General features: G+C 46.1%; 1 protein-coding gene across 1 annotated transcript in view; it reads left to right on the forward strand.

The window, feature by feature from the left end:
* ACLY (ATP citrate lyase) overlaps positions 1 to 22,818 on the forward strand; it is a 29,200-nt gene that overhangs the window by 5,419 nt on the left and 963 nt on the right. Inside the window, exons 2-27 of the mRNA XM_064733539.1 lie at positions 222 to 391; positions 2,250 to 2,372; positions 3,348 to 3,410; positions 4,351 to 4,541; positions 5,474 to 5,553; positions 5,999 to 6,133; positions 7,757 to 7,871; positions 8,343 to 8,479; positions 8,874 to 8,935; positions 9,107 to 9,224; positions 10,213 to 10,367; positions 12,565 to 12,655; positions 14,788 to 14,929; positions 17,398 to 17,566; positions 18,000 to 18,104; positions 18,329 to 18,525; positions 18,698 to 18,779; positions 19,127 to 19,237; positions 19,742 to 19,869; positions 20,055 to 20,148; positions 20,396 to 20,550; positions 20,894 to 21,044; positions 21,547 to 21,690; positions 21,855 to 21,968; positions 22,409 to 22,491; positions 22,721 to 22,797. Of these exons, the coding sequence (XP_064589609.1) occupies positions 233 to 391; positions 2,250 to 2,372; positions 3,348 to 3,410; positions 4,351 to 4,541; positions 5,474 to 5,553; positions 5,999 to 6,133; positions 7,757 to 7,871; positions 8,343 to 8,479; positions 8,874 to 8,935; positions 9,107 to 9,224; positions 10,213 to 10,367; positions 12,565 to 12,655; positions 14,788 to 14,929; positions 17,398 to 17,566; positions 18,000 to 18,104; positions 18,329 to 18,525; positions 18,698 to 18,779; positions 19,127 to 19,237; positions 19,742 to 19,869; positions 20,055 to 20,148; positions 20,396 to 20,550; positions 20,894 to 21,044; positions 21,547 to 21,690; positions 21,855 to 21,968; positions 22,409 to 22,491; positions 22,721 to 22,797 (3,181 nt within the window). The 5' untranslated portion in view covers positions 222 to 232. The remainder of the gene's footprint in view (positions 1 to 221; positions 392 to 2,249; positions 2,373 to 3,347; positions 3,411 to 4,350; positions 4,542 to 5,473; positions 5,554 to 5,998; positions 6,134 to 7,756; positions 7,872 to 8,342; positions 8,480 to 8,873; positions 8,936 to 9,106; positions 9,225 to 10,212; positions 10,368 to 12,564; positions 12,656 to 14,787; positions 14,930 to 17,397; positions 17,567 to 17,999; positions 18,105 to 18,328; positions 18,526 to 18,697; positions 18,780 to 19,126; positions 19,238 to 19,741; positions 19,870 to 20,054; positions 20,149 to 20,395; positions 20,551 to 20,893; positions 21,045 to 21,546; positions 21,691 to 21,854; positions 21,969 to 22,408; positions 22,492 to 22,720; positions 22,798 to 22,818) is intronic.

Below are 22,818 nucleotides of genomic sequence, written 5' to 3' on the forward strand. Positions count from 1 at the left end.
GTGCTGCCTGGGACAAGCTGCAGGGATTCTGCCTTTCCCTGCACACAGGGCTGGATGAAAACTGTGCATGGCAGGGGAGGAGTTTTAAGCACAGTGAGGAATTCTTGCTTATCAGGGGAGTTTTATGATCTTACATATAATCGCCTTGCCTTGGGTTTGTGTTGAGCTGAGTGATGCAGGGCTCTATTCCTGATGCATTTTTGCCTTTTTTCCCCATCCAGACTAAGCAGCCATGTCAGCCAAAGCCATCTCAGAGCAGACAGGGAAGGAGTTCTTGTACAAGTACATCTGCACGTCCTCTGCCATCCAGAACCGCTTCAAGTATGCCCGGGTGACGCCAGCCACGGACTGGGCACGGCTCACCCAGGACCACCCCTGGCTCCTGAGCGAGGTAAGGGCAGGGGCAGCAGGGTCTGCCCTCCTGCAGCCCCTGAGCACTGCTCCACACCCTTCCTGAAGGACCAGCTGCAATATGGTTTTCTTTGAGTTCAGTCTCAGAAGAATTTGGAGATATATTTTGCACCCAAGATAGCTCAGCTGCCTTATCCTGCTGGTTTTATGCCTTCTGTTATTTTGCCTTTTATCAAAACCTTTTTGTTTCCAAACCTTTTTTGGAATATAAACCAATAAAAACCAATCTAGGTGCAAGAGGTTATTGTTCCTGGTAAAAAACCTCACAAAATCCATTAGTTTCTTTGTTCTCTTCTTTTTCTAGTAAATTGCTCAGGTGGGACTTTTTAGCTCCTGTCTAATTAGCTATCCTTAAGTTTAAAGTGAAGTCCCCCAAGTCCTATAAAATGCCTTTTCACCTCACTGAAGAGAGAAACTTCTGGGCTTATTTCCTTTTTAAGGGGACAAAGGATAGTTTTGTCACTCCATCAACAAAGAGCACATTCCTATAACCAGTCACTGCTGCTGCTCTGCTGCAGTCACTCCCAAGCCTGATGAAGAAACAAATCTTGCTTCAAAGCTCAGTATCACCTCATGGGGGGCTGATTATTCATTTTAAGACTGAAATACAGGAGCAGGGATAGCTGTGAAGCAGTTGCTCATAACTGTAAAGAAGGTTGATTCAGAGATGTCAGTCCCTATTCTCAAAGCTTTGCTCTCTGAAATGAGGGAGTACTCTCCCCATGTCAAGTTAGGACACTGCTTTTCTTGAATCCAAGCAAAATATCAGGGAAATCTTCCTTTTTTCAATTTTTCAGTGCAAAATAATTTATCTCTGTATCTCATATCCTCACACTTTCTGTAGAGAAAGCATTCCCAGAGCTCTTTTTTATTAGCTGTCCAAGCTGGCTCCCTCCCAGTGGTTAATATAATTAAGTCATTGGCTGGAGAACACGAATGTCTCATAGTCCTTGACTGACTGACTGATAAAAGCCCTGCACTAATTAGATGTTCCATGCTCAAGTGCCTGAATGAACTGCAGGAGGAGATCAGCAGTGCTTCTGAAAGCCTTGCAGGGAGCCAGAAGGGAGCAAGGTTGTTTTTGAGCCTTTAAGGCAGATTCTGTAAGGCTGGAAAGGGCTTCAGGTCCAGCAGCAAGACCATGCTCAGTGTCCTTTACTGCAGCACGGTGTGTTCTGACTCTTAGGTTGCTGAAGTTCCAAGACATGTCAGTGGTGCAGGAGAATGACAACCAGTTCTAGTTTGGCTCTTTAAAAGGATATTTGCAAGCTGGAGATGTGTGTAACCCAGGAGCAGCTATCCATGGGTATCTTAGAAAAAGCCACAGTCACTTGGCTGAAATGTGTATGACCCTGGCCCTAGCATGGGCTTTTTTTAAAATTTTTTGTGAGCAACTGTCTGTCTGTCATGACTTTTATTGGGTTTTTTCATCAAAAAAAAAGGCAGAACAAGCTGTCACCTCAGCCTCTGATGTCTGCTTACAGCTGAGTAGAAACAAGGCAGCTTTTCTCAAAGTACAGCATAAGAAAACCCAAACTTGCAGGCATACTGTACCAGAAGATGGATTTACCAAGATTAAAAGAATTTTACTAGGATGGGTGCTGTGCAGAACTGATTTAAGTTTTTACTTCACTATTTACAGAAAGTACAGCATAAGAAAACGCAGACTTTCAGGCGTATTGTACCAGGAGCTGGATTTGCCAAGATTAAAGGAATTTTACAAGGATGGATGCTGTGCAGAACTGATTTAAGTTTTTTACTTCACTATTTGCAGAGAACCTGGACCAAAATCACTTTCTAATGCTTCTTCCTTTAACTCTCTTGCCCACCCTGTGCAGCGTTTGGTGGTGAAGCCAGACCAGCTCATTAAGAGACGTGGGAAGCTGGGACTGGTTGGGATTAACCTCACCCTGGATCAGGTCAAGGCTTGGCTCAAGCAGCGCCTGGGCCAGGAAACCACGGTGAGTGAGCCACAAAAGTGGCTTCATTTTTGTTCCCAGCACAGGGAAAAAAGCTCTAGAATCCTCTCCTGCAGCCAGCCCATGTGTTTTAGTTGATTGAGTGTTACTTCAGGCCCTTATTTTAACTCAGTGCTGCCATATAATATTTATTTTCCTGGGAATGACAGTGCAGTGCTAATGATAATGAAGTGCCTGCCATGCCTGCTGCTGTGTGTTGGGAGCTGATGGAGTTGTGCTGCCTGAAGGAATTTATGCTTTTGGCCCTGCTGGGATTGATTTGGCTCTGGCTCTGAGCTGGTGCAGCAGGAATTGGGAAACAGCAGGAGCAGCTCTGTGAGTGCTCCCAGTTGGGAAAACCATGGGTGTGGAAATTACTCCTTTAGCACAACAACAACCGTATCAAAAGCAAGGTCTGGGCCACAGACTTAGGGCCACTGGTGTCCTCAGGAGCAGGGAGTGTCCCCCAGTGTCTCTTGGGTTTGGAGAACAGGAAAGTGCCTGCACAAAACAGTTCCTGAACTCTTAAGAAGAGGCTAAAGGATTTTCCTGCTCTTCTGTGCTCCCTGATACCATTTTTGGGTGAGCACTACTCTGAGGCCTCTGCCTGCCACTTGCTCAGGAATTCCTCACTTCTGAGTTTTCCACTACTCCAAGATCCTCTCAAGCCCTTGTGCCTCACTGTGCTGAGCAGGGCCCAGTGACAGAGCTGGCTCTGGGACAGGAGAGGAGAGGAGAGCAGCTGTCCTGGTGTAATTCTGATCCCCCTCTGCCCTGTTAGGAATGGGAAAGGTGACCATCTCCTGTAACCAGATATCCTGAATGCTGTGCTGGACAGGGAGCAGTGGTTCCCCAGCAGGCACAGTGGAAAGGGATCAGTTTTAGAGCAGTGCTGATTAATTCTCAAAGCTTTCCTTATGCTGTCACAAATGTCCTGGGCAAGTGGTTATGGGTGTTTATCTTGTTTTCTGTCCCCAGATTGCAAATGCCAAGGGAATCTTGAAGAACTTTCTGATTGAACCCTTTGTCCCTCACAAGCAGGTTAGTACACCATTAAAGGAGGATTTTAAATCTCTTTGGGCTTCATGCTTAGCTGGATTGATACAGTGGAGAAAGCAGAAGTTTGGAAGTGTGCTGTTGAGCTGACTGTGTTGCTGCACTCCCTGGGCAAAAACATCTTCTGTATTTCCACACTGAAATTTTAAGTAGAAAATAAATTCATACACCTTCATATTCCTTACAATTTTTAATCAGTTTGCCAATGCAGTGAAAACTCCTAAGAGAGTACATCATAGCAAGGCCACTACAAAACAAATAAAACTGCAATTATAACAGAAGAAGGGCCTGCCAGACACTTCTGCACACAGATCTTTTTGTTAATTATGGTCTTTGCTGAGATAATATCTCTGTTTCTTTTTCCTGTTTGAAATAAAAATGACTGGCAAGTCTTTCTCAGTGTCAGGGCCACTCCAGCACTGCTGCTCCTTGGGTGTAGCTGCTCTGAGAGGCCCTGACAAGGGAGCAATGATGAGGAGGATTCCATGGATATCAGAAGGCTAATTAATTACTTTATTCTATATTATACTATGTTACATTACATCTAAACTGAATTGGCCAAGCACTCACTCTGCACACACTGCACAGAATCTTGTGCTGTCAGTGACAGTCCTGACACACACACACACACACCTGGCCCTGACAAACACCATCACTGTGGGTAAACAATCTCCATATTGCATTCTGCTTCTCCACAAACACAGGCACAGCAAATTATAAGGATTTTTTTTCCTTTCTCTGATGCCCAGAGAATGTGAAACCCAGAAATATTCTTGGGAAGAATTGTGCCTTGCTTTTCTCTATGAAGAGAAACGTGAGGCTACACTTGAGAAGCTTAACTTTGGGCTCAGCTTCCCCAGTCCCAACACTGGCACAAAAGCCTCTAGGGTCCCTGCTAAATGCTTGTCCCTGCTGTGTGGCACAGGAGGAAGAGTTCTATGTGTGCATCTATGCTGCCCGTGAGGGAGACTATGTGCTCTTCCACCACGAAGGGGGTGTGGATGTGGGAGATGTGGATGCCAAGGCTCAGAAGCTGCTGGTGGCAGTGGATGAGAAGCTCAGTGAATCAGATGTGAAGAAGCATCTCCTGCAGCATGCACCAGCTGACAAGAAGGAGTAAGTAGGGATGCAGTTCTGGGTAGGAGCAGCCATGCTCTTTCTTATCTCAGTGCCACATCTCCCTATTTTCTTAACTCTCACTCTCCTGCCCTTCTTGCTGGTCTCTAGAATATGCCATGCATCCTAAATCCAAGCTCTCTGACCTTATCTCAGCTGCCTGTAAAACCCAAAAATAAGATTTCCTAGTGCTGAGCCTGTACTTGGCAGCAGCACTTGTCAGCCTGCTTAGGTCTCAACCTGAGACTGGAGACATGTGCTGAATTCTGATCCTTTGTGCCAGCATAGAAGTTTCTTTTGTTTAGTGAGCTGGTGATGAGATGTGGCTCTGACTGCTAATTCAGAATATCCCTTTCTCTTGCTCTGGCCTGATCTCCAAAGTTATTCTCCTGTTCTTCCTTCTGCAGGCTTATCTGTAGATCTCCAGGCTTCTGCATCTCCCTCAATTAGATGCCCATACTTAGTTAGCTTAATATGAGTCATGATTTTTCCAAACAAGCTTAATCCTTGCTGACACTGTGCAGTACTGAAGGGTGAAGGAGCCTGTCACTCCACCAGTTCACTGCAGCCTCCCCCTTATCACAGCTAAGGAAGCTCAGATCTGACAAAGATGGGTATCAGCAGAGAGGCAAAGATGTGCTTCTGTCTTGTAGGGAGATAAATCAGACTGCACAGCTCTGACAGTTGTGAGCAACTGTGTCCTCAGCAGAGTTTGGTGGAGGGTGATTCAGATGAGTCATCAAGGTCTTCCTTCCCTTGAGTCATCCATCACCCAGGCTCCATCCAGAGGAGATGAATGAGAATGAAAGAAATGGATGCCAAGTAAATTTGCAGATTGCCACTCATAGCAATGAACAGAGCAGGCTGTACTTACATTTGGCTACTTTCATTAACTTGTGTTAATTTTTTTCCTTTTTTTTTTTTTTTTACAGCATCTTGGCCAGCTTCATCTGTGGCCTGTTCAACCTTTATGAAGATCTGTATTTTACGTACCTTGAGATCAATCCATTAGGTAATGAATATTTTTGGAAGCAGAACTTTCTGTTCTGAGCTACTGAAATGTGTTCTTGGTCCTCTCTTTGGTTCTGTTATCCACAGCAGCAGCAGGTGCCATGTGCAGAAGGACAGAAGTGGCAGTGATCTGTCTTTGAGCTGTTCATTCAGTGAATTAAAAATGAGGAAATGAAAAATTCCCTTGAAAGGAATGTCAAGGCAGAACTGAAGAATATAAAAATTACACTTTAGAACAAAATAACCCATGAGACAGAGCTGGACCATGGCCACAGTTACTGGTTAATTCCTCAGGGAACTTGCTGGGGCTGGTCAGAACTGCCCAGTGCCAGGGCAAACAGCAGTTTCCAATTTTGCAATGATGCCTGTGTGGTTCCAGCTGCTGGAGTAGATCTGTAATGTGTCTCTGTACAACCCAGAGCTAACTGTGGTGTTTTTCCCTGCAGTGGTCACCAAGGATGGTGTTTACATCCTTGATCTGGCTGCAAAGATCGACGCCACGGCTGACTACATCTGCAAAGTGAAGTGGGGGGATGTGGAGTTCCCCCCTCCTTTTGGCAGGGAAGCTTACCCTGAGGCAAGTGACAGCTGAATTCCTTCACTGTGCCCTGAATTTACCATTGCTTGTATGCCCATGTACCACCAAAGGGGCATCAGGGACAGACAAAGGTGATACAGAGACTCCATCATGAAAAGGCACTTTATTATTAGAAATCCACAGTTTTTATACAGTGGTGGACCTAAGACCTGGTTGGCCTTTAGGAATCTTCTCTCACCTATTGGTTAAGAAGGGACAACTCCTTCTTGTAAACATCTCTGACAAACAGAGATTGCCTGCCAGGTGCAGAGGTTGAGATAATAATTGTTTTAATTCTTTCTCTGAGCTTTCTCACAGCTTCCCAGGAAGATCTTGGGGGAGAGCTGTGTCTCTCTCTGTTCAGAGGAATGTGACTGCCACCTCCATGGCATTGCTGTTTTCAGTGGTTTTGTTGTTGTGTGTCAGCCCCCTTGGCTGTGCTGTCCATGATTACCTGTGCATGGGTAGCTGCAGTCCTAGGGCTGCTCAGAATCACACTCTGAACTGCAGCTGCTTCCCAGCTCTGTTTGGTCAATTCTTGAATTCAGAATTGACTTTTTTTTAATGGAGGCTGATATTTAACTTCCATCAGCTGTGTGCCAGAGCTCTGTGCCTGTGCAGAGCTTCCTTTTGTGCTTCCTGCCCACGTTGCTGCCCTCAGCATCACTGTTTTCCTCTTTGAGCAGTGGTTACTGGGAGCTGACATTCCCTCAGAGCAGCAGCTGTGTGCCCATGCTGCATCCAAGGGTGAACCCTGAGAAAATAATCCCCATTTCTGGAACTTCTATAAGTAAGATGATGTTAATACACCTATTTTTCCAAAAATTTACAATGAGCACTTTCTTTTAAAGCTGGCAGTGCCTGTTCCCTCCCCAAATTCCCTGGGTCTGTACTGCTGGATGCACAAGAATTGCTCCAGACAGGTCCCAGCAGCTCCAGAGGCTGTTGGAAGTAGAGCTCTCTCCTTAATTATTCTGTTACTTATTTCAGGGGTCTGTTCTTCTCTCTCCAAAATGATTTCTGTCCTGACTTTTTCATTTTAATCATTATAATTATGCTTCAGTCAGAAGGTTTTTGTACTGTGGCCAGGAAATCCATTTAGCTGCTCCTTTCCGTGTAGCTTGCTGGATGCCAACACTCAACTCAGTTTGCTCTTAAAAGGATTAGCTCAGATTTTGTCTCTGAATCATCCCTGTCTGAGTCCCTGGGAAGGTTGTTATGGCAGAGTCTTTGCTGGGAATGTTAATGAACTCTGATGAAGTGCTGCTGGCACACTGGGCTGCAGGGGCACCACGTTGAGCCAAATCACAGCTCTCAGTGATTTTGTTCCTGGCTCCAGCACAGCCAGAGTGGGCACCATGGGTGAGATGATTTGTAGATTCCTTCAGGTCTCAGTCTTGGACGAGGCCAGAGCAGACTTTACAGTTGTGTTCAGATTTTGTGCCTGTTGTGTGATGGAGGGATGGAGCTGGGGCTGACAATCCCTGACAAATGCTGAGTTTGTAGCCCTGCTGTCCCTGAGGTGTGATTGTCTGTGTGTCCAAGTGCCCCCAGCACTGTGAGCCCTTGGGATGGAGAAGGGGGATGCAGGAGGGAGCTGAGGTTGTGCTGCTCTCTCTGCAGGAAGCCTACATTGCTGACCTGGATGCCAAGAGTGGGGCCAGCCTGAAGCTTACCATCCTGAACCCCAAAGGCAGGATCTGGACCATGGTGGCTGGTGGTGGTGCCTCAGTGGTGTACAGGTACAGGAAGCAAGCTTTCCAGAGGGGGAAGATTTCAGGTGCTGGGAGAACATAATTGCTGCAGAAAGTAGAGTCTCCTAAAGCCATTTTTCCTGTGCTGTGACTGTTTGGGATCTGTTCAGAATGAAGATGCTGTGCAGATTTTTCACCAGACTATGGAATTTAATTTTGCAAGGGTTAGGGTTAGATACAGTTTCTTACAGAGTTACAGTTCCTTTCTGACTCACAAAGAAACTGGCTGGAGGCTGTTGAGGGTAATATGGTTGTTGTAGTGGTCACTGAGTTTGCATCTGGGGAGCATGACAATATTAATTGTAGCTGGCACCAAGATGAGAGCAGCTTTGTGTTCAGCAGACAGCACTGTCCCTCTGTTAAGAGTCCCACTTCCCCGGGGATTTGGAATACTTTGGGAACTTTATAATCACTCAAATTATAACTAATCTCTTAAGTAACTGCTTTTTTTATTGTTAGTGACACCATCTGTGACCTGGGGGGTGTGAATGAGCTGGCAAACTATGGGGAGTACTCAGGAGCCCCGAGTGAGCAGCAGACCTATGACTATGCTAAAACCATCCTCTCCCTCATGACCCGAGAGAAGCACCCAGAAGGTAAGGGAGATGCTGCAATTCCAAAGCTGTGAACCTGGCTGGCAGAAAAACCTGGATAAATCTGGGCTGTTACTATGCTTAGCCTTCCCTGGCAGAGCTTTCAATGTACTTCTGCCTTCTGAACAAATCAGGGTTGGATTTCTGTCAGCTCTTGCTTCTAAGAGAGGACTTGTGGTTTTTATGGGGCCTGAGAGATCCTTATCAGACATTCTTGCTTGGTACAAAGCTCTTATCTTCCAGGCTCGACTAAACTCAACTGCTTTAGGGTTTTTTTTACCCTACTAAATACAGCTGGTTACTCTGCAGCTTTGTTTGACTTTGTCCTTAACTGCTTCCTGATCTGGGAGGACTCTGCTCTTGGGATGGCTTTACTTACCTGTGTTTCTTCCCTCAGGGAAGATCCTGATTATTGGAGGCAGCATTGCAAACTTCACCAATGTAGCAGCCACCTTTAAAGTAAGTGACCAGTCTCAAATACCAGCAAACACACAATTGTCATCCTCCAGCCCTTCCTCCCAATTCCACACTTGGCTGAGGCTCATAGTCCATCTCTTCCAGGAGTTTGAGATGATGGGACAGGGTAAATGCCTGGCTGCCTGGGTCACCTGTCCTGTGTGTTTCTTTTAGGGCATTGTGAGAGCAATTAAGGATTACCAAGGCCCTCTGAAGGAGCATGAGGTGAGGATCTTTGTACGAAGAGGAGGCCCCAACTACCAGGAAGGGCTGCGTGTCATGGGAGAAGTTGGTAAGGACCAAGCTCATCCTTAAGTTTTATTCTTGCATCTTCCACTGGCTTTCTGTGGGGGTTTCAGTGGTTGGTTTCTCTGGGTCTGCATTGAAGGCACTTGAGACAGTAGTTCATGTTTGGACTCAAGTGTTTATTATTTCTTATCAGTAAAACAGTGTCACTGCTGTGAGTTGGGCAGCTTTTCATTAGAAGGCACAAAATGGCCAACAGTCTCTTGGTACAGGGTCTTTTAAGACTGAACTATCCAATTAAGAACTGACACCTGGATTATTTTCCCTTTTAACCCAATAACTGATCCCAATGTGGACTTTTCTGCCCAATTGCAAAATGCCACCCAAACCCATGAAGGAAGAAGAAGAAACCCAGGATGACACCCTGTGCCCTCCATCTTGCTGCCATCCACAACACACTAAAAATCCCAAAACCTCAATTTCTCACCAAGTGACACACCTACACAACTCTCTATAATCTACTTCACACTTTTGTGGATTCCAGTCTATCTTGAAGTCTGAGAAACTTTCTTCATGAATGAGGGGCAAAGTCAGAAACCCTGGCTGCCCTGGGTTTCTACAGCTTTCTTACAGAGGATCAGTAACAGGACATCACACCATGATCAGTATGATCAATTGAAGCCAATTTATTGCAAAAATCAAGCTAAATTTATACTGATTTCTATTGTTCTCACCTCAAGCTAACACACGATTGGTTAAATCCTTCTACACACTCGTTTTAATATTTTAGTTAATTTTAGTTAGTTTTTCTTCTTCATGTGTCTTGCTGTGGTTTTCTTGTCTGCCTTTGCATCCTGAACTGTCTCTCTCTGAGCTTGTTCTTCTCCTTTTGTGTCCTTCAAGGCCACTGTGACCTTACTCAGGTCTCTGAAGGCTGCGTTGTGCATATGTTGCACATGTCCATTGTCCTGCAAAAAGCCCTCAACATTATCTCAAGGAGAAGCAATGCTGACTGCTCTTGTGTCCTTCCACAGGGAAGACCACAGGGATCCCCATCCACGTGTTTGGCACGGAGACCCACATGACAGCCATCGTGGGCATGGCCCTGGGCCACCGGCCCATCCCCAACCAGCCTCCAGCTGCAGCCCATACTGCCAACTTCCTGCTCAACGCCAGCGGCAGCCCCTCGGTGAGCTCCTCCCCGTGGGAGGGGACAGGCTCAGGAGCCTCCCAAAGGCAGCTGGAAAGGCATTTGGGCCACTAGTGTATTTGTAGGATGGTTTAGGAGCTCTTCCCCATAGGTACAGGGGACAGGGTGAGGAGCCCTGAAGGCAGCTGCCCATCCAAACAGGCTGGAAAGGCATTTTGGCCACTAATGTATGTGTAGGATGGTTTAGGAAAACAAACGTGGCTCTACTGGGGCAGTTTAGAGGCCACCCCAGTCTCACTCATGCCTGAAATGTGGCCTTTCAATTTCCTCCTCAACACCAGCAGCAGCCCCTTTGTGAGCCCCTGACCATGGGGACAGGGGACAGGAGCATCCCAAAGGCAGCTGGAAAGGCATTTTGGCCATTAGTGTATTTGTAGGATGGTTTAGGAAAACAAAATCCACCAGCAGAGCCGTGTTTATCAGGAGAGGCCACCCCAGTCTCACTCGTGCACAGAATGTGGCCTCTCAATTTCCTCTCAACACCAGCAGCAGCTCCTTGGTGAGCTCCTCCCCATGGGGACAGGGTGAGGAGCTTCTCAAAGGCAGCTGGAAAGGCATTTTGGCCACTAGTGTGTGTGTAGGATGGTTTGGGAGCTCCTCCCCATGGGGACAGGGTGAGGAGCATCCCAAAGGCTCATCCAAAAGGCTGGGAAGGCATTTTGGCCACTAGTGTATGTGTAGGATGGTTTAGGAAAACAAACATGGCTCTGCTGGTGTGGTTTATCAGGAGAGGCCACCCCAATCTCACTCGTGCACAGAATGTGGCCTCTCAATTTCCTCCTCAACACCAGCAGCAGCCCCTTTGTGAGCTCCTTACCATGGGGACAGGAGTATCCCAAAGGCAGCTGGAAAGGCATTTGGGCCACTAGTGTATTTGTAGGGTGGTTTAGGAGCTCTTCCCCATAGGTACAGGGGACAGGGTGAGGAGCCCTAAAGGCAGCTGCCCATCCAAACAGGCTGGAAAAGCATTTTGGCCACTAATGTATGTGTAGGATGGTTTAGGAAAACAAACATGGCTCTACTGGGGCAGTTTAGAGGCCACCCCAATCTCACTCATGCACAGAATGTGGCCTCTCAATTTCCTCCTCAACACCAGCAGCAGCCCCTTTGTGAGCTCCTCCCCATGGGGACAGGGGTTAGGGTGAGGAGCATCACAAAGGCAGCTGGAAAGGCATTTTGGCCATTAGTGTATTTGTAGGATGGTTTAGGAAAACAAAATCCACCAGCAGAGCCGTGTTTATCAGGAGAGGCCACCCCAGTCTCACTCGTGCACAGAATGTGGCCTCTCAATTTCCTCTCAACACCAGCAGCAGCTCCTTGGTGAGCTCCTCCCCATGGGGAGGATAGGGGATAGGATGAGGAGCTTCTCAAAGGCAGCTGGAAAGGCATTTTGGCCACTAGTGTGTGTGTAGGATGGTTTAGGAGCTCCTCCCCATGGGGACAGGGTGAGGAGCTTCCCAAAGGCTCATCCAAACAGGCTGAAAAGGCATTTTGGCCACTAGTGTATTTGTAGGAAGCTTTAGGAAAACAAATGTGGCTTTACTGGGGTAGTTTATCAGGAGAGGCCACCCCAATCTCACCCGTGCACAAAATGTGGCCCCTCAAAGCTGGCAGTGTGACTGTTGAACCTGCTGGGTGGTGTAAGGGTTTCTAGGACAAGATGAGAGATGAGAATCTTGACTCCGTGTTTCAGAAGGCTGATTTATTATTTGATATTATATTATATTATAAGAAAATGATATAGTAAAACTATACTAAAAAAGAGGCTGGACAAGAATGATAATAAAAACCCATGACTGACCAGTGTCCTGACACAGCTGGACTGGGATTGGTTATCAAATCAACACAATTCACATGGAAAGATGCACTTGTTAGTAAATAACTTCTAAACTGTATTTCAAAGCAATTAAATAATTATTATTTCCATTTCTTTTCTGAAATGGAAATAATAAATATTTAATTGCTTCTCCGGAGAAAAGTCCTGGCAAAGGGATTTTTCATAACCTATCACAGTAACACCCAGATCATTCAGTTTTCTGTTGCTTGACTGAAAACTCTCTTTTTTTGGTTTTATTTGTAGTAACCAGTGTAGCCAAAGCAAGGCCCCCTCCTCCTCTGTGCCCCAGGCCATACCTGGAGCACTGTCCCTCACTGACTTGGCTTCTGAATCTTTCAGACTCCAGCCCCGAGCAGAACTGCCTCTTTCTCTGAGTCCAAACCAGATGGCATTGCTCCAGCCAAGAAGGCAAAACCAACAGCTCCTCTTGGTAAGTCCAGCCCTGGCAGTGCTGCTGGCAGTGCTCTGCTGTTCCCAAGGGCAGGATGGGCATGAGATAAATGCTTTTTTTTCCTGGATGTAGAGGGAAGCAGTTTTGTGGTGCCTGTCTTTGTCTGGAGTGTAGTTTAGTTGTTTAGCAGTTGTGCCATGAGCTCATACACACAGCAAGTCAGAGTTGCCCTGATCTGGGATGTTCAGGGACAGCACAACGAGAGGAAATACAGTGAGAGGGCTCCAGTTTCTTGCTTTTTTAACAAGAGCAGACCCCAAAGTGCTGTGGAGAGGAGAGCAGGGCTGCTGCAGCACCTGCCTGGGTGCCTGGCCAGGGGCTGGCAGCAGTCAGCTCTGTCATCCCACTGCATGAGTGATTCTCTCTCCAACAGATTCAATCCCAGCCTCGAGACCTGGTTCAGGTAGGACCTGTGTGACCTGCTGAATGTGCCTGGCCTGGCTGGCAGCTGACATTTTTTAGTTCTTAGTTTTGTTGCTGTTTTATCTCTCCAAAAGTTTGCTGTGTTTGCTGTCTGGTCCTTTCCTCCTGCCCAGCATTTTTAGCTGTCACCATGTGAATTCTCATCTGTTTTTTCAAGTGCCTCTGCACAAATACTTCCTATTTCTGGGGGAGAGAGGGCCAGGTTTCAAACAAACTTTGTTTTTTCTTCCCTTCCCCCACACAACCACCACAGAGAAGATCAGCCTGAGGCACTTAGTGAAAAGTTCTCTTTGCTTTCCAAAAGGAGGAGTGACCAGTAACTGGTATCTTATTTCAAAGGGAAACAAAGTAGTGCAGGGGGTGCTGGTTATCAGGTTTGGAAAGTACAGAAAAGTCACAAATTAACTAAATGTTGCTTTATTAGTCCAGCAAATCATTAAAGCTCAATGGAGTTATTTTATAGGGACTTTAAAACTGTTGGGCTGTGTGAGAATAAGCTGCTGAACTGGAGGCAAAGTAGAGCTTCAAGTTAGCTCCCTTATCATGAGGAGGGACAGCAGAAAGGGAATTCTTGGGTTGTTGCCCTCAAGCAAACATCATTGCCTCTCTGGGTCTGCATTGTGGTGTTCCTGGGAACCTCCTTGCAGGCACCTGCAAGATAAACAGAATTTTCAGTTCCCTAATAACAAGTCATGTTGCAGTGAATGTGAACTTTGTGGTGGATTCTGATAACTAAAAAAAAAAAAGAACCCAAGTATGGTGAGCTCCTTTATTTTCTTTGTTCTCCCATTCCCTGCCCTTTATTTTTTGAAGTTTTCTATCATTCTGCTATGGTGCCCTGACCAGCCTCTCATAGTTCGCCCAGACTGGGCTACATGCAAATAAATACATGAAATTCCAAGTTCTCTTCAGCTTTGCATAACAAAACTGGGAGAAATATGAAAGGCTCATGAGAGAAGAGGCAGTTTTTACTTCTGTCCTATACCAGCTCCCTCCTGTGATTCGCTTGCCTATTTAGTGAACCCCAAAACCTGTTCAGAATCCAAGGAAGGGGTTGATAATTTTTCTACAGTTTCTTCATTTGCCCAGTGTGGCTATTCCCTCCTACAAACTCCATTTCATCTCCTGGGTTCAGTTTGGAGGTGGGGGAATTCTCATCCAGGAGCCTTTCAGCAGGCATTTGGCAAAGTTGCAGTTTGTGTCTTGCTCAAGTTTGAAGTTGGATTGGTGTGATATTTTCAGGGACCCCCATTGAAGGGAGGAAAGATCAATTTGACTCCATGTTCTTAGAAGGCTAATTTATTATTTTATTATTTATATTATATTAAAGAATACTATACTAAACTATACTAAAGAATAGAGAAAGGATACAAACTGAAGGCTAAAAGATACTAATGAAAAACTTGTGACTCTCTCTTCAGAGTCCAACACAGTTTGACCATGATTGGTTATTAAGTAAAAACAATTCACATGAAATTAATGAAACAACTACCTGTTGGATAAACAATCTTCAAACCACATTCCAAAGCAGCAAAACACAGGAGAAACAAATCAGATAGTTATTTTCATTTTCCTCTGAGGCTTCTCAGCTTCCCAGGGGAAAATCTTAGGCAAAGAGATTTTTCAGAAAATATGACGGTGACAGATTGATTTTTGTTTTTTGGTTTTTTTCCCCTCTTTGTGAGCAGGTAAAGCCACAACCCTGTTCAGCCGTCACACCAAGGCCATTGTGTGGGGGATGCAGACCAGGGCTGTCCAAGGAATGCTGGACTTTGATTATATTTGCTCCAGGGATGAGCCCTCAGTGGCTGCCATGGTTTATCCCTTCACGTAAGTACCTGTGGCTGTGTCACATTTCCACTTCCCTCCAGCTCTTCTGTGACCTTCCTCCTCTCTCAGTCTCTGTGGTCCTTTCCTGGGGCTCTGCCCTGGTCTCCATCCCTGCTGGAACACCTTCCCTCTGCTCCCTTCCACCCTGGGTTGGCTTTGTAGGCTGCTTTCTTCAACCATTGATTTTGGGCTGTGCTGTTCAAACAGCTTCGTGTTCACCACAGAACTGAAGTTCCACTTTTAAAAAGATGTCTGTGGTGTTTGCAGGGGTCCCCAGGACGAGGTGAGAGATAAGTGAATCTGACTCCATGTTCTTAGGAAGCTAAATTATTATTTTATGTTACAATATTATAGAATGCTATACTAAAACTATACTAAAGAAAGAGGATACAGACAGAAGGCTTAACAAGAATGATAATGAAAACTTGACTCCTCAGTCTGACACAGCTGATGGTGATTGGTCACTAAGTAAAAACAATTCACATGAAACCAATCAAATATGCACCTGTTGGTAAACAATTCCAAAGCAGCAAAACAGGGAGAAGCAAATTAGATAATAATGGTTTTTTCTCTGAGGAGTCTCATCTTCCCAGGAGAAGAAATCCTGGCAAAGGGATTTTTCAGAAAATATGACAGTGACAAGGTTTGGCTACCTGAGCTTTCTTTCCAGCCCCCTGGCTCAGCAAAGGCAGGCTGTGTAAGGCTTCTTCCACTCACCTGCTGGTGGCTGTGTGCTGGTCTGAGACACCTTGATTTGTGCCTGCAGCAGCAGGAATTACCCCTCCAGATATTATCCACAATCATAGCAGCTCTGCTGACAAACCAAAGCCAAACAAAATTAAAAAAAAAATAAAATCTTGTTCCTATTCTTTCCAATAGCAGCAAGGATTTCTTAGCAGGCAGGAAGCCTGTGGATCCTTTGGTGGGATAGAGAGTTCCCTTGTGGTGTTGACCCTCTTTTACCCATCCCTACAGGGATGAGAAGGACTGTTGGGTGTGGATGAGCTGTTTTATTGTTCCTCCTCAATGTGAGGATAGGGAAAATAGGGAGAAGGGAAACAGCAGCTGTTGCTTCCAGAACAGTGAGGTGGGAGCCCAGAGCCTGGCAGGAGCTTTGGTTCATTCCTGTGGTATTTACAGACATCCTGGAGAGCTGATGTCTAATCAGCCTCTGTTCTGCAGAGAATTTCTCCTCTTGACAATTAAGACCTTGTACTGTTATTCTGCAGCTCTGATGGTAATTGCAGCTCTGTAATAACTTCTCAGCAAGTGCAAACCTCAGGGTGCTGAGTGCAGGCACAGCCCTGTCCAAATGTGAGTGGCAGCCTCAGGCAGTGCTGCACTTGATTAAGGAGGAAAAAGCAACAGGGATTGAAGTTAAAGGCTACCTGTAATTATCTGATTCTGCTTGACCTTTTGGAGGGAGCCAGGCTGGCAAAATCTGGAATGTTCTGTTGTGAATGTACTGGTATGGGAGCACAGCCAGTATCCACACACTCAAATAACTGCCCAGTCAGACTTCACTGCAGTTCCAGTCAGAACATCTACTGTGTATAAATGCCAACAGTGAAACCTTCCCAGGTGCTGCCCCTCCAGTGCCTGTGGGATGGGCAGAGTTGTTGAATTTGCAGGCAACCCTGACAAGGGGAGAGATGAGAATCTGGACTCCATGTTTCAGAAGGCTGATTTATTATTTTATGATATATTAAAAGAAAATGATACATTAAAACTATACTAAAATAATAGAATAAAGGATTTCATCAGAAGGCTTGCAAGGAAAGGAATGATAATAAAATCTTGTGCCTGACCAGAGAGTCTGAGACAGCTGGACTGTGATTGGCCATTAATTGAAAACAACCACATGAGGCCAATCAAAGATGCACTTGTTGCATTCCACAGCAGCAGATAACCATTGTTTACATTTCATTTCTGAGGCCTCTCAGCTTCTCAGGAGAAAAGATCCCAGCCAAAGGATTTCTCATAAAATATATCCATGACACAGAATCCCCCTGTAGCAGGATTGGGAAGCTGACTGGCCCTCCAGTGGCTGTCCTGGCTGTTCACTACAGATCCTGGTTTGCTGTTCCCTCAGTCCAGTGTTAGCCCAGCCCAGTGACACAGCTTTGCACACCTCTCATTCATTACTCTTTCTGTGCCTCATTCTGTCTTCCAGCTTGGAGTAGAGTTAAGGCTCTGGTAACTTCACTGTGGGAGAGCTTATTCATCTTGCTGGATGCCTCTGTCCCCATTAGCCCGTCTCCTTCCATATGCTGCTCTGTCCTATTCTCTGAAGAACCTTCTGCTGTCATATGGTCCCTCCCCAGACACGCTCACGTGCTCGTGAGTGTCTCAGTCAGTCTCAGGGAGTGAGAACATGGGGTTTGTAAACTCCTCTGTCTGCATGCACTGTGTCCCTTTGCCTTTCCAGCAGCCTTCAGGTCAGGGCTTTTCTGTCTTCTCTTCCACAGGGGTGACCACAGGCAGAAGTTCTACTGGGGCCACAAGGAGATCCTGATCCCAGTGTACAAGAACATGTCAGATGCCATGAGGAAGCACCCAGAGGTGGATGTTCTCATCAACTTTGCGTCCCTGCGCTCTGCCTATGACAGCACTGTTGAAACCATGAATTATCCTCAGGTGAGTGCATCCAGAAAAAGCACAAATGAAGAAGGATGACCCTGTCAGCAGGATACTGGTGTTTCTTAAACCATGGTGGCATTAGCAAATTGTCTTGGTTTTCTGAGTTAGTAGATAACCCCCAATTCTAACCCTTTACAGACTGTAAGGAGGATGCTGAGGGTCCCTGGCAAATCCTAATGCTGGACTTGCAATTTGTTTAAGAGGAGCTTGGTACTTCTGGGTTAGCAGTAACTACTTCAGTGCTGCTCTGATGTGCAAGGGGGAGAAAATTCCCTGAGCAGAGCATTGAGCCTGTTGTGAAGATCATGGCAGCCTGCAGATTCATGCATTGGGGCCTTCCTGGATGAGAATGCACAGGGTGACCTCCCAGGGGCCTGGCAGGGGCAGCTCTGTGGGGTACCAGTGATTTTCTTTCTCTCACCATTGGCAGATCCGCACCATTGCCATTATTGCCGAGGGCATTCCAGAGGCCCTGACACGCAAACTGATCAAGGCAGCTGATAAAAAGGGAGTCACCATCATTGGGCCTGCAACTGTAAGTGCTGATGGCCACCTTCTCCTGTCTTTCTTAACCTTCAGATCAGCTTTCTGCAATGATTGAAGTGATCCTACAACCCACTTTGTCTTTACTCACAGGAAGTGCATGCTAATTTCTCACCTTAAACTCTTTGCCATCCTCCCTTCTCTATAGAAATGCTGCCTTACACAAATGCTCCTCAGTTTCACAATTTTAAAGGGCTTTACACCTTTCTCTTACAGGTTGGTGGGATCAAGCCAGGTTGCTTTAAAATAGGCAACACAGGAGGCATGCTGGATAACATCCTGGCATCGAAGCTGTACCGCCCTGGCAGCGTGGCCTACGTGTCCCGCTCTGGAGGGATGTCCAACGAGCTCAACAACATCATCTCCCGCACCACTGACGGGGTCTACGAGGGGGTGGCCATTGGAGGGGACAGGTATGAGCTGGCACTGCTTTTCAAGTTGGTCAGCAGAGGAATTGTTGGTAATTTAGAGAAGGAAGTGTTGCTGTTTGCAATTCGGGCTGCAACAAGAGCAGGTTGGGTGTTAGTTTTTCTTTCCGAAAAATATATTAAATAAATTTCTACCATTTCTTCTGATTGCACACAGATATCCTGGTTCGACTTTTATGGATCATGTGTTGCGTTATCAGGATACTCCAGGAGTGAAGATGATTGTAGTGCTGGGGGAGGTGAGTGAGACCACTTAACTCTCTGAGAAATATCTGTGTGGTTTTTGTTTGGGGAGCATCTGACCTGGTTGCAAGAATGCTAAATAGCAGCTACTCTACTTCTACTGTTCGTGAATATTCCAAATTTTATTTCTTGCTGCTTTCATCAAAAGAAATTGAATGTATTCCACAGGCAAGCATAGTCTTCCCTATTTAAAATAAATAAAAAGAAAAATCAGGAGGTTTTGTTATGACACTTCAGCCATTGTTCTGTGAAAAAGTAGGAGGATTCCCAGCAATGCTTCTTTGTGTGTTTTGGAGCTGGTTTTATCAAAAGTGCAGCTCAGAACCATCTCTCTCTCCTTCAGATTGGAGGCACAGAAGAGTACAAGATCTGCAGGGGTATTAAAGAGGGCCGGATCACCAAGCCAGTGGTGTGCTGGTGCATTGGTACCTGTGCCACCATGTTCTCCTCAGAGGTATGTGTAAAAATGGGGGAAAATGCATAAAATAGGAATATATCCACAATAGGAAATAGAACTTTACTCATTGTATCTAAACGTTCCAGAACTGGCAGGAGTAACTTTAATGTGCAAAAGTTCATAAATATAAATGATAAAGATATCTTGTGCTTCTATAGTTCTGTCACAGGAAATTTCCAGAGGATTCTGCTTACTTGTGAAGGGACCCCAAAGATGCCAGGGAAAGCAACAAATTCCAATAGCTGCCTATTTCTGGAGTGGGAATGGCAAAGATCTATGTTAAACAGCTCTGAAGAGGGGCAGTTTAGGGAGGCAGAAAGTGAATGAGCCTGGAGTGATTCCAGATCAGAACATCCCTCTTGGCTCTGACTGTAACCAGGAGTTTTGGCAGCCCAGATGAGACAGATGTGCAGCCACTGCTGTTCCCAGTCAGGGCTCTGTTCTGTTGCACTCTGCAGGTTACAATCTGTATTCCTTAGTGCTCTCTTTTCCTGTTTGTAGGTGCAGTTTGGCCATGCAGGAGCTTGTGCCAACCAGGCCTCTGAAACTGCTGTAGCAAAGAACAAAGCCTTAAAGGAAGCTGGAGTGTTTGTTCCCCGGAGTTTTGATGAGCTGGGAGAGGTCATTCAGTAAGTCACACTCACAGGGCACCTTCAGCAGTGGACAAAAGCTCTCAGGACACTGATTCTGGCCTGATAGGGAATATATTTATGCTTAAGGAAAGCAGATTGTACTTATTGTGGGGTTTTAAGGTCTAGGTTAGATTGGTTCTCTTGAATCTCTTATAAAGTTACTGAATGGATTCTCTCCCTAGGTCTGTGTACCAGGATCTTGTGGCCAAAAGAGTGATTGAACCAGCTGAGGAAGTGCCTCCTCCCACTGTGCCAATGGATTACTCCTGGGCAAGGGTGAGCTGTGCTGCTTTAGCTGCTTTTGGGTTTCTTGGAATCAGCCAGAGCACTGGTTGAGATTCTGGATACCACATTGGGGTTGTACCTTGTGCTTTGTAGTGTTACTTGTGAGCTGTGCTGATTTTGGGCTGTGGAAGCTGCTCTGAGGGCAAACCTGAAGCATGGCTCTTTGCCCCCTCTGCCTTGTGCTGCCCCTCTGTGCTGGAGTGGGGTGTTTAACATCCTGTTTTACCCTGAATTCCAGGAGCTGGGGCTGATCCGCAAGCCTGCTTCCTTCATGACCAGCATCTGTGACGAGCGAGGCCAGGAGCTGATCTATGCTGGCATGCCCATCACTGAGGTCTTCAAAGAGGAGATGGGAATTGGAGGGGTTCTAGGCCTGCTCTGGTTTCAGAGGAGGTGAGGTGGTTCTTGCAAATTCTTTGGAGTTTTTCTTGTTTATTAATGGACTTTTAAGCTAAAAAAGTAACTCCAGGATTCCTTTGTGAAGGTAGACTCACTGGAATGCCATCTCTGTATTTCCTCCATGGCCCTCTATCAGCATTTTGGGTTGCATACAGTGTGTTTTAATCTCAGGATGAAGTTTTCCACAAGTCTTGTGGTGCATTGAGGAAACTTCTGTATTCTAGGCTTGATTCACACTCTGTGACGTCTTGTGTCACCTCAGCTCTGGAGGGGCTGGGGACTTCACAAACATTTGCATTTGTGTTGTGTCGCTGAGTGATGTGGTGTCTGTGCCCAGGTTGCCCAGGTACGCCTGCCAGTTCATTGAGATGTGCCTGATGGTGACAGCAGACCACGGGCCAGCCGTGTCTGGAGCCCACAACACCATTGTCTGTGCCAGGGCTGGCAAAGATCTGGTTTCAAGCCTCACTTCAGGCCTTCTTACTATTGTGAGTACCTGATATTCAGGAGGTTTAGCTTTGTTACTCATTACTCTTCTAGGTTTTATTACTATTTATTTTTGGGTTGGCTGCAGAGTCCCAGACTGGTGGTGTGTGTCCACTCAAACTTTGAATTTCAACTGTAGTAGTTTGGTTTTGGTTTCAAATCGGGTCCATTTTTCCAGTAAGTCAGACTAGTTTGTCTCTTTTGAGTCTAGAAATATTTTGTAGCAGCCAAATTGCTGTCAGTGTTGACTCTGGTGCCTGAACTGTGACAAGATTTGCTAAAACAGACACTGAATTGCTTTTTCCCCTACATTGTCTCTAGCAGAGATGCACCGGCTCCAAATTGGCATTCTTGTGAGAGATAAGCAAATGCTTTCTCTCAGGTGCCTGCCCAACTCTAATGTCATGAATTCCAGAGACCAGGAGGGTGGATGGGGGAGATAATCTTGGGTTTGTATCTTAATTGTGGACTCCTTTGATGTAATTGCCTTTGTTCTGCACCCAGGGTGACCGGTTTGGGGGAGCACTTGATGCTGCAGCCAAGATGTTCAGCAAAGCTTTTGACAGTGGCATTATCCCCATGGAATTTGTGAATAAGATGAAGAAAGAAGGGAAGCTGATCATGGGCATTGGACACAGAGTGAAATCAGTAAGAAAACTGCATTAGGACAAACTTGTGGGATTTTTACAAATGGGTGGGGGAGAGCAAAAACAAAGGAAAGAAAATCAGCAAGTTTCAGAGGCAGCTATTGACCACAAAAAGTATCAGTGAGAGGCAACATCACTGACTGTTAATGTGCTGTGAACTTGCAGATAAACAACCCTGACATGAGAGTTCAGATTCTCAAGGACTATGTGAAGCAGCACTTCCCAGCCACTCCCCTGCTGGACTACGCCCTCGAAGTAGAAAAAATCACAACTTCCAAGGTGAGGGGCAGCAGCTCTGAATGCTCTGGGCACTGCTTCTCATGGCAGGGGAAGTCACTGGGCCTCAACTGGATTTTCAGTGCAGTGCTCCATAAATTGCTGCTGGGGTGGAGTTGAAGCCACGTACAGCTGCAGTTTGGGAAGGCTGAAGGTATTTGGCTGCCAGGAAAATGCTGAACAAGCCAAACCATCATCTGTGTGGCCACAGTGGCACTGCTGGGTGTAAATCCCAGGCTGCTGGCTGCTAGGAACCTCTGGGGGGTGACCCAAGAGGGTTTTGGGTTGATTTTCCAGCATTTCCATTAAGTGTAGCTGTTGCTCAGGCTGCTGGGCTGGCGTGCCCCCAGCTACAGGCAGCCCTCAAATCACCAGTGGAAGGTGCCATGTGAACACTATTTGCACTGTTGACATCTTTGTTGCATGTGTTTTATTTCCTGCAGAAACCAAACCTTATCCTGAATGTAGATGGCTTTATTGGAGTGGCCTTTGTTGATGTGCTCAGGAATTGTGGCTCTTTCACACGGTGAGTGAGGGGAAGCTGTTCTTGCACCATGTGAAGCTGCACTGCCAGCTCCTGAGGGGCAGAATTCCATGACATGGGAAGGAAACATAGCCTGGCTTGGCTTTTGGGGGCAGAAAGCTGTCAGGGGAATTTGTGTGGCTTGTGGCACTAGAGCAGGTGGCAGCCCATCTGAGATTGAATGGCTCCTGGTAATCATCTGCTTAAGGAATCACTTTCCTTTGTTTTGCAGGGAAGAAGCAGATGAATATATTGATATAGGAGCTCTCAATGGCATCTTTGTGCTGGGCAGGAGTATGGGATTCATTGGTGAGTTTACCACATCCTCCC

The sequence above is a fragment of the Zonotrichia leucophrys genome, chromosome 27 (assembly GCF_028769735.1).
Source record: "Zonotrichia leucophrys gambelii isolate GWCS_2022_RI chromosome 27, RI_Zleu_2.0, whole genome shotgun sequence".
In the NCBI taxonomy this organism is placed as follows: Eukaryota; Metazoa; Chordata; class Aves; order Passeriformes; family Passerellidae; genus Zonotrichia; species Zonotrichia leucophrys.